This window comes from Melanerpes formicivorus, unplaced genomic scaffold (genome assembly GCF_026170545.1).
Source record: "Melanerpes formicivorus ecotype bairdi unplaced genomic scaffold, bMelFor1.0.p_v2 SCAF_32, whole genome shotgun sequence".
Lineage (NCBI taxonomy): Eukaryota > Metazoa > Chordata > Aves > Piciformes > Picidae > Melanerpes > Melanerpes formicivorus.
In genome coordinates, this window is record NW_027142384.1 from 6,320,964 (window position 1) to 6,332,189 (window position 11,226).

At 39.1% G+C, this 11,226-nt stretch overlaps 1 protein-coding gene across 5 annotated transcripts in view; it reads left to right on the forward strand.

Moving 5' to 3' along the window:
- The window catches only part of ASAP1 (ArfGAP with SH3 domain, ankyrin repeat and PH domain 1), a 130,402-nt gene extending 122,161 nt beyond the window's left edge, over positions 1–8,241 (forward strand). For all 5 annotated transcript variants that reach the window (XM_068155535.1, XM_068155532.1, XM_068155534.1 and 2 more), the window contains 3 exons: positions 221–723; positions 3,872–3,994; positions 5,587–8,241. In XM_068155535.1, coding sequence (XP_068011636.1) covers positions 221–723; positions 3,872–3,994; positions 5,587–5,661 — 701 coding nt within the window. In that variant the 3' untranslated portion in view covers positions 5,662–8,241. The remainder of the gene's footprint in view (positions 1–220; positions 724–3,871; positions 3,995–5,586) is intronic.
- The last annotated feature ends 2,985 nt before the right edge of the window (positions 8,242–11,226 follow it).

Consider the following 11,226-nt stretch of genomic DNA (forward strand, 5'->3'; position numbering starts at 1 on the left):
AGGAGGAGCAGTGAAATTAGATCTCAGCGGAAGAGGGTTAAGTAAAGATGTATTGCCTTGCATTTCTGTAGACTTGGAGGATATAATGTGTCATTACTGGGGCTCAGTGAGCATGTGGTCATTACACACTTGCAGGTCTGATCTGTGTTCTTTAATATTAAAATTAGACTAAAAGAAATAATAAAACCCCAACACCTACTGTTATGCTCTCTTGTTTTAGTGGCACTAAGGAAAATAGAAACCAGTCATCATCTTTCAATAGATAAATCCCATCAGCACACGGAAATCTTTCACAAACCCTCACTGTCCATCGATATACCACAGAAACCACAACCTGGAGACTTGCCCCCAAAGCCTCTGCCTCTGGAATTAACTCAGAAACCTCAAGTGGGAGATTTACCCCCAAAGCCTGGAGAACTGCCCCCAAAGCCTCAGCTTGGAGACTTACCACCAAAACCACAACTCGGAGACTTACCTCCAAAGCCACAAGTGAAGGACCTTCCTCCAAAACCTCAGCTAGGGGAGCTGTTGGCGAAAACTCCAGGTGGAGAAGCATCACCGAAGCCTCAGCCCTCAGAGGCAAATCAAAAATCTCACTCCTTAGATCTTTCTCCAAACGTACAACCTAGAGACACCGTCCAAAGGCAAGCATCTGAAGAGTCCAATGACATAACACATACCCTGCCAGAAACTCCTGTGCCACTTCCCAGGAAAATAAATATGGTAGGTATTATTCCAGATAGTTGAAAGCATCTATGAAAGGCTTTGAAGTTACTGAGTTACTGTGGGGGGAGGGGAGTCAAACCCCAACAAAACAGACAAAATAAACCACCCTGAGCTATGCACACAAAGCAACATAACGTTGTGGGCTAGGATGGGGAATGAGGAGGCGTATTTTTGTGTTCCTAAGCAGCTTCAGCAGATATTGGAGGTTTACAAGGCTTTTTTGCATACTGAAACAAATACTGGTAACATAAAGCAATAATCTTAGGAGCATGACACTGTGTTTATATTTCCTAGAGAATTTAGGCATTTTTATCTGTCAGTCATACTTCTGATTTGACTGGTAGCTTGATGTCTTTGCTTGCTGTTTTGTATGCCTTAGATAATTAGAATATTTATATATTTGAATTTTGTAAGCTTTGAGAAGGGATGTCAGTAAGTAATAAAGTCAACTGTGCCAAACCAGTAAGTGTTCTCATCATGAGTACTTGACATAGTTAAGTGGTTAACAAAGGTTAAAATATATTGCTGAAGAGGCAAAATCAGCATTGCTGGATGGTGTCTAGGAGCAGAGCTAGTCTCATTCAACCCCCTGTTCTTCTTGCTGTTCATCTTGCTGACCAGTGCATTTTCTGTCCAACAGAGGATTCTTCATGCATATGTATATTGAAATAATTCTGTGGAAGTCCAGCGCTCTCTTAAGACTTTCATCATTAAGAATACATCAAAATGGAGATGGTTTTGCTTGTCAAATTGGCTATGCAAAGCACTTATGTAAAAGGAAGTAAGACTTCTGTTTTTGTAATGAAAGCAGAGGGCTCTGTCCTCTCTGCAGAAACTGCTGAAATGCTACATCACAGTCCAACAGCAGGACCTGTAGCAGCAGCCATTAGTACTTGTGGGGTACTTCACTCTTGATTTTGTGTAGCCACTAAATAGATGAGTGGACTTAACTGGAAGTTTTGGAAAATCAGCTGTTCAGAATTATTAGGTAAAAAATACTGATGCTGTTAACATGTAAGGACTTGCAAGAATATTTTTAGAGCAAGTTTCATTTCTCTAAGTGCTTTCTAAATCACACTGAGCACTTGAAAGTTTGTGGTGGGGTTTTTTCTGTGTCTTGTCTGTTTTCTATAAAGGAGGCAACATATTTACTTTTAAACAAAAGCAGTGTTGAATGTAAGTAAGAGCATGGAGGCATTATTAATGACCACAGCAGCTGATTATTAATCAGGTTAAGTATAAAAGTCCATTCTTATTAAGGACTAATATTGGATGCTATGACTTGGTGGGAAGGTAGGCAATACACGTTTTGTAGTCATAAATTACATATCCTGGAATTGCTTCTATTTCTTTACACTCCAATGCTGTAAACTGTGTTCTGAAAAGTAAATCCTCTCTTCAGAGCAGTCTCAAACCTTCCCAAGACTGAATACACCCTGGGCTTGACTTCTGCTTTTTGCCTCTCTACTCAGTGAAAAGAACAGAATATTAAATGTCATCTGTGGCACTAATCAGAAGGAAGCAGAAGTAATTGCAATCATTTTCCCTGTGTTCTTACAACCTAAGATGCACACAGCTCTCTAAGTTTAGAGGAGTTTAACTTTTAGTCTCTTTATTGAATGAGACGATTCTTACCTAGCAGAAGTAGTTGCTTCCCTTTATCACTGGATGATTGATTTGAAGCACTCTTAGTTTGTAAAGGCTCTCTGGAGCTGAAAGCTGGGACTGGCCTCAGAATACCAATTAATATTGAATTCCAATCCCTAGTGATAGTTGAGATGTTTTTTGGTTTGGTTTGTTGAAATAAATTTCTTTTTTAAAAAGGAGAAAGTGTTCTTTGAAGTAACTTCTTGCTGCAGCAAACCCTTGGTGCAAAAGCCCCTTTGATTTCATATGAAGTTCAGGTATTTCTGTTGATTAGCCTTGAGTATGGGTCTTTTTGCATTGTTAACTGCCTCGTCCCTTAGATACCTCTCTAACTGTTATTTTTCTGTACCTTGAGTTTAGTTTTAGTGCTCTTCCCTGTGTCTCCTTCTGCAGTTGATCTGCAGGGATTTTTTTGTTGTTGCCAAAACATGGAGGTATTTGAAGTGGGAAGGTAATAGCAAAGAGAAGGCTCCCTAGGAAATTTCCTCTGTGAAGATACTTTTGGCTCAAATTTCTCTAAACCTGCTGATTTTTGCCTTCGTGGCCCTTCTGCTTCTTGTATCCTTGCGCTCTTAGCTTTTTTGCATTCTTGTTGTCTGATTAATTCCGTTCAAAGAAGGAACTGTACTTTTTGAAGTGTGGGCATAAAAATAAGGAATACAAAGTAACAAGAGTGTTTTGCTGTGACTGTTGCTTCCTTTCTCTATTTGGAAGTAATTTAAATCATTTTCCCTGCAGTGAGAAACATATGTTCAGAGGACTTCACGGCTCAGGGCTTTTCATATGAATTAGCAATATGCAGCAAAGTGTGACCTAGAAAATACTTGGACTCAGACTGGTAGAGCTGTGAGAAATATCTGTTGTGAATTATCATCACAAAATAGTACTGCCATCTGAAAGTAATATTTTTAGTAAGAAATTGCTAATTTTCTGGATGAAAATTCACTCAGTAATTTCCAGTCCTGCGAGCAGATCTGAGATCAAAGGATACTGTATTTTTACACTAGATCCAAAGCTAAAACTGTAATACTGGGGTTCAGTGCAGCATTTTCTTCAGTGCTTGTATCTCTTGTAACATTCAGAGGAGACCAGGTTTCATTTTCTGGTTTTGGCAGGTGGTTTAATGAAGTGTGCACTAAAGGAGAAGGGGAATTTAAGGACTCGAAAAATGTAAAGATGTTTCTTAAGCCTCCTTTACTGAAGGAAGTAGAGGTTACATAAGCCATACACTGCACGTTAGTCTCTTGGGAGTTCTGAATCTTAAGAAAACCTATACCTGTGTACAGTTTTTTTGGGGTGGGATTTTTTTGTTGTTGTTTTGGTTTTGCTGGGATTTTTTTTGTGTGCGTGTGTTTTGTTTGGGTTGGGTTTGGTTTTTTTTTGCTTTGTTTTGGGGTTTTTTAATAACCTTGTAGAAGCAGGGGTTTTTTGTCCCTGACTGGAGACATGTTTTTGCTGTTCCTCATGTCCTTCATCTAAATCTTCATTCTACTTCCAGGGGAAAAACAAAGTTAGGCGAGTGAAGACCATTTATGACTGTCAGGCAGATAATGATGATGAGCTCACATTTGTTGAAGGAGAAGTAATTATTGTAACTGGTGAAGAGGACCAAGAGTGGTGGGTATGTGTCTTGTATAGTTCTGCATTACTTCCTCATGGCTTCTAAAGGAAAGCTTGTTTGTCCACTGTTAGAAGGCTTGTTGATATTTTTGCTTGTGGGTGTTGGTCTTTTATTTTGTTTTTTTTGGGGAACGTTTTGCCTGAACTAACATCCAGCCCTTAAACTCACTCTGGAGGTCTCCTTTCTCTGTCTTTTCCTGGGAGTCTGATAGAACCATCCTGACTAGGTTCAACTTTGGCTTTACTGCTGGCTCACTCTTTGTAATGCACAGTAGCCTTTCATTAAAGGAAGAGGTGGTGATTTGTATTCTATTTAGCATGCTTGACATTCCACTTCTTGTGTTCAAAACCTGCTACATCATATTTCCCCACCTAAGAATTATCACTAGGGAAGAAGAGACATTTCTTTGTGTTTAAAACAAGTTCTCACCACATGCTGCCTGTGATTTCCTAATCTGAGTGCAGTGCAACTTTTGCTGCTTTGATTCTAGCCTTCCCTCATCATTTAAGTGTGGAAGATTTTCTACTGAAAAAAAAAAAGGTATCAAAAGAGCAATGGCCAGTGAAAAGCTCCTGTATTAGCCATGTCATCCAGTCCCTGGTTATGGTTGTCTTCACTGCTGAATCTGTTCTGTGAGGTGGCATTTGAAGATCCCTGGTACACGCCTGACCAGTTCCATGAAGGCTGCCAGTCCAAGTTTTTCTGGAAAGGAAAACAAGGGCTGTTGACTCATATGCTTCAAAAAATTTGGCTCTACAAGAGGAAATGGCTGGCCCCACATGCTTCCCCTTCCCATTTTGTTAGCTTGTGGAAGAGGAAGGAGGTACACTGTTATTCTGAAAGTAGTGAGAAGCACTGTAACAGGATGAGAAGAGGGTTATGTGGTCAGTCAAGGCTGCCACTTCAGTGCTATCTGACACAGTTCTTTATAATTATGCATTTTAAACATGTAAAGTTCATTGGAATATTATTGGGGGGGGGGAGGGATATTTAGAAGTTGCTTGGCTATTTTTTAATAAAATGATTATGATGTAAAACATGCAATTGAATCAGACAATACTGTGATTCGTTCTAAACTAGTATGCACATAAATCTTTAGAAGTCACACTAATTCAACAAGGAAAGAGCTGGGCCTTTATCACTTCAAGCAAAGTATGCAGATTATCACAAGCACCTTCACAACTGTAGCAGACATTTCCCTGAAGTGGGATGTTTAGAATTTATTTGATGAATAGTTTTCAGATACCTGTCTCGTTACTGAAAGTTGGTTCATCGGCCAAAAGAAAATCAGGCTTCTGTTTTGGTGAGACTCTTGAAATTCACTGGCATTTGTAGGTTTGCAAATTCCATTTGTGAATTTATTCTCCCTAGGTTTAGTTGGCTTAGTTTCTCTGTTTTATAATATGTTTGCATGGTTTTATTTTATTCCTTCACAAAAATTCAAATGTTAACTGAGGTCTGCTTTCAACTGTCCAAGAGCTTGCAAATGCTCTGTAGCATCCACGCAGTTCTCATGCTCTTGAATGAAGTAAATGCAGTTTCTGAACTCCATGTGTAAACCCACGTATGTACCTCTTTCTTCTGTGTTGCAGATTGGCCACATCGAAGGACAGCCAGAGAGGAAAGGGGTCTTTCCAGTGTCCTTCGTGCACATTCTGTCAGACTAGTAAACATGAACGAACAAAAAAATCCTAAACTTGAGCATTGCACATTCTTCATGCAAGACGGGCTTTTTAGCAAAAGCGAACGCTGCTGCCTCCCTGTAATCCTGTGCACAATTGTATATATAGCTGCTGTTACAAATTAAGAATTCATTTAAGTTTCACCTCATGAGGTTGAATTATATGTATTGTAAATATACTGTGTTATTCTGCCTTTGCCAGTATTATGGTAGCCTTGGAACCTGGCACGCCTTATTGGGTTCATTGAAGCCATCCTTGGCATCTAGCACTTACATCTCTGTCTATGCTGTTAAAAATAGGTATGAACTGCCAGCTTTCCAAACATAGGTGGTCTCTGTCAACCATGTAACTGTACAGACATGACTGTTCCTAATAACTTGGTATTCTCAATATTCAATTAGCAGAAAGTTAGAATGAGTGAATGGTTTTGGGCAATTTAAAAACCAGTCTGCAGTTTATAAGTGTATGCAGTTTACAGCTATGAAACCCACTTCAGTATTTATTTAATATAGTGCTCCGTTTAAGTGTAATTATGAAGACAAATATTCACTGACTTTACAGATACAGTAATGTTTTACGGTGTTCATACGGCATTTCATGTTTATAATATGTGGACCTATGCCAAACTGTGATTGCAGTTCCCCTGTGATATTACCTCACTATAAAAAGTTACAAATTTACTTCATTCAAAAACTTCTTTTAATGAAAATGAGTCATATCGTTCTTTAGTAGATATATGTGAAATTTGCTGGTTCCTTTCACTGAATTCTTAGTAACCAAGGACTTCTAGAAAATGCTAACTGTTGACATTATGCATGCATTTAGATGCTTACTTGAAACCTGCCTTTGTACAAAAGTAGTACTGTAGTGGTATAGCTACATTTGAGGAAAAGAACATTTTAACTTACTTGCTATTCAGATTAATGTGAGCTTGCAACAGTATTTGTTTATAGCTAAATTGGCTCTTTGAAAAATGATTTTGTGGAGGTTTTTGGTTTTTTTTTCCTCTGTCTTCAACTTTGCTAAAACTTAGTTACCTAAAATAAAATTTCTTAAGTGGTGATAAGGATAAATTTCAATGATTTTTAATTGCTCTAAAAAGTGGAAGTTAAGATGACCTCTCATGCATTTGATCAGGCTGTTAATGGTAGGACTCAGATTACAGGTATCAGACTGGTTTTAGTAGAGTTCACTAAATGGTAATAGTCTTAAGTACCAGGTAACAGACACACTGTTATAAAGCTAATTTCTGAGAAAATCTTTGGAAGGCTGTATTTGACCCGAGGTTTCTTTAAAGCTGGTATAAAGTTGCATTGCCAGAAAACACTTAAATGTATTACTGGAAACTTTCATTTCCTGTGTCACTTTCAACATCATATTTCAACTTTTGGAACATAATGCAGTTGTGTTTTTCCCATAGTTTGCCTGTAGCAGGTTCCATGATTTTCATATGTAGTTTTGTATTACTTGCTTTAAATGTTATTTTGGCTTCAGTAGCTTGTACTGCTATTTCAAAGCAGACTCTCTTGGCTGCATGGAAGGATTTTCATTTCATCTCAGACTTTTTACAAGACTGTAGTCAGTGAATATTTAATTCTGCTGTGGTTAATACAGAAACAAATACCAGTCTAAACTCCACATGGGGGGAAAAAAAAATGCAAAACATTTATCAACTGTTAATGGTTTTATCCTTTACAGCAGTTTATTTTTTACAAAATTTAAAGAACACAGAATGAGTGATTGAGCCTGCTGGCATCTAATCTTCAGTGTTACCAGCTCCAGTATTTCAGACTTTATTCTGGGTTGTTTTTTATGGAAAGGAAATCAGGTTTAGCATTTATTTAGCATTCCATTTTATCCATTACTACAATGTTTTAAGTTGCATTAAAGAACAGAACCTATTCACTTTTGTGGTCAACTGTATTTTTAAGTGATCTTGAAATAGACTGATAAAAGCAAATCATATAAAGGAAAACCTAGGCATGTAATATTATGTAGAGTCAAATGTCTATTCTTTTCTATGCTCTTTAAAATAGTATACATATGCATTTTATAATATTAAATTAGTTCCATCAGGAACAGTAGTTCTGTTTATTCTGGCTTATTGTGGGTCACAAGAAATCTGAAAATGTATGATATTGATTGAGTTTAAGTACAGTATTATATTTGAACTCAATGAGCCACTGTCTGCAATTTTGTATATGACATAGTTATTTGGAAAGTCTAAATCTTTATGGAGAACTAGCTGATAAAGGGTTGGGGGGAGGGGCAGGGGAAGGTGCCCCCAGAGGGGGAAGTATGCTCTGCAGATGATGTCTTATTTACTGTTGAACAACGGTTGCTATTTATTTTTTTATTACATAGTAGATCAGCGTGTACAGAAATCAGATCTGGTCATGCCACTAGTTAAACTCTTGACTCCTCATCGAATGTTAAGATGAAACATCAGTACACACGTCTATTCACATGTATTTAATGTGACAGTTTTTTGAGTACTGTATGTGTTAATTTCTACTTTTTTAATATTTAAAATTGCTTTTAAATAAATGTATTCAGTTGATCCCAGATATTTGAACAAGGCCCTTTTGTCAACTGGAATATCTTCTAGGGAGAATGTCTGGATTCCGAACAGGTAGAACTAAAACACTTGAAATGTTTTGTCTTGAATAGAGAGCACCCCTTATATAATGCAATTAAATATGTATCTCTTTAACAGCTGTTAAATATGGATGCAATTGCCTTTATCTGGAAAACTTTACTTACTAAAGTTAGCATCAAAACACTTATTTTGTCCATGAGTTTCGATTTGCTTTCTCTCTGGCTTCAGTGGGCCAGCCACGTCTGCCTTGTTTTCCAGCTAGCCCTTTGGGTTGAAAAGAACCACTCAGCATGACCCTCTGTCCCATACGTGGCTGTCTGCTGTCCGTGGGCAGGACCCCACAGCAGCTCCCAAACTGACTCCAGCACTACTAACCTTTCCTGAGTGGTGTGACTTTATTGCTTAGAATTTCAGTTTCAACCTAGATGTAGAGGTTATTTTCTTCTCCTTGACTTGGTTCTTGGAAGTTACTCATTTAAAGACCTGTTCCTGAAAAAGCCATTCCAAAAAGAACAAGTCTCTTGAAATTGCTAGAAAGCAATGAGAACACCCTTTAGCCAGAGGAAAAGCTGGAGCGTGGAGTTATCACATCTGGTTTGCATCAAATCCAGTAACTGCAGCAGCACAGGGCTCAGGAGACCGCTGTCATAAGACGGCTTCTTGAACACCGAATTGGAGCACAGGCATGGCCTGGGTTCATCATAGAGTATTCAGATCGGTTAGTTTGGGGCTTTCAGGTTTATGTGGGCTAAACACATGGGGTGAGGGGTGTGTGAAATATGGACATGGGGCAGGGCAAGCAGCCTGTTTCTGTATTTTGCTTTTGATCTGCTTTGTCACACTATCTCAAATAATAGCGTGCAGAGATCCGCTGATTCCAATATCCTTGGTTCTCTGTCCTACTTGTATTACTTGTTCTTTGGTGACATGTATTGATTTCCCTTTGCAAGTCAAAATTGAGGTGGATGTCTTATGCACTGTTTTGAGCAGAAGAGACCAAGACAAATGCATGTCTGAAAAACTACTTTGTTCAGAGATCCAGTCTGCCTACTCTTTTCCTGGCAAACTTAAAGCTCGTAGTCAAATAGATTGGTAGTCAAAGCCAGTGAAAGTGGTATAAATCTTAAATACCAATGAGTGCAACTCAGATATAGCTCCCTGGTCTTGACACTCCAACTCTATAAATATGGTTTAATGCTTTTCAAATGCTTTTCCCCTTCCTAGACTGCAGTTCCATGGGACAATTCACCTGAACATCAATTAAAAAACCAACTTTTCTTACACCTCACTCTGCCTTGTACAGTTTCATGCCATTCACACCCTAGACCAGTAATCCTCCTATGCCAGGAAACCAGAGTATGACAGGAGCAAATGTCCCAAAGTAAAGAAAAGTTAGCTTCAGGCCTTAAATTCTTACAGACAACTTATCCACTTAGTCCTGAGTTTAAGGCTTTGGAGGTGCTTTGAGACACTTTAATCTTTCTAAAACAGAGCTGGAGGCTTTTCAGATGGATACAGAATGCAGACAGGACTGCATGTTTCCATCTATATAGCTGCAAGCCAATATTATCTAATACAAACTATTTCAAGTTGCCTCAATGATACTTTTAGGGCTATGCATAGCATGATTTACAGTTCAGTCTCCTGAGTGTTCAAGTTCCTTCAGATAAGCTAAATGCTGTTTGTCAGCTTGTCCTTAAGCTTACATCCCCTATGCACAAAACCTGCAAGTCTTGACTAGTTCTCGCCAGCTGCTGCTGGAGTAACACTAAAACTGATAGTGTGTCATGGCACAGACTTTGCCTTCTTCCTCTCTGAGTTACAGAACAGATCCTCCTTCTACAGTGAGGTGGATGTCTGCTTCAGTCTCATAATAGCAGGGGTGGGGGACAAACAATTTGTGACAGCTGTCACATCTGTTAACCATGTCAGAGCAGAAGAGAAGCTGCTCTGTCATTTGCTGTACCACCTAAAGAATGTTTAGAATGAGCTTTAAGCTTACCTGGAACCTTAAATCCAGTGTTAATGCTACTCTACAGTTCCTACCAGCTTTGGTCTTGGTTCTTTTAGTGTCTGATTCAAAACACACCTTCCCCTTGTGCTTGCTGCTTTTCATTGAAAGGTAGTATGGGACTAGGTCCATTCTCCCTTAGGACTTTTTTTTTTTCCCCAAGACTTCAAGATGTTTCTTGTGCTTAGTTGTTCGTTTTTCTCTTGCAGTCCTATTATACAAATGAATCATCTCTGAATACTCAGACTACCCCAGAATGGCTGATAGAGGTGGCTTCTGTGTGTCGCCTTACTTAAAGGATGATCCCGAGCAAAATCCATCTCTAAATTGACATCTGTGCTCCCACCAGGTCTGCATGAGTGAGGTGCTGCAGAGCATAGCAGAAAAGCTTCTTCTGTTCCCCCTTCTCTGCTGGGATGCAGAGAAAGTTGACATGAGAAAGAAAATACTAAATTTGGTTGTGAAAAGCCTTCTCTACTTAAAGAAACCCTGAAAGCAGGATTTTGTTCCTCTCACTTGCCCATGGCAGTGTTCTGCTGAAATGTTTTTCATGAGAAATGCAGCCCTAATAGAGTTTATTTAGACCAGGGTCTGCCTGGGGCCATTTTCTCCCTCTGTGTATCAGGCACCTGGGCTGCCCATGAGCCATAGCTTTAGCTGCTTGTCTGGTAGAATATAAATAAGCAGTGAGCATAGTACTTCTGCAGAGCAGTCCTTTTGCCTGTGTGACTTTTCAGTGCCCTTGTTTCACTGTTGCCCAGGTCTCCATCTGCTTTGGGCCAAAGATGGGACTTGCAGCCACTGTGGCTGTTGCAGTGAGACTTGTAACATGGCATGGGACCTCTGGGATTGCAGAATGAGCTGAAGCATCACACCCCACCCCCAGCAACTTGCAGTAAAGCTGGGCAGCAAAATGCCATTTAGAGAAATTACCTTAAGA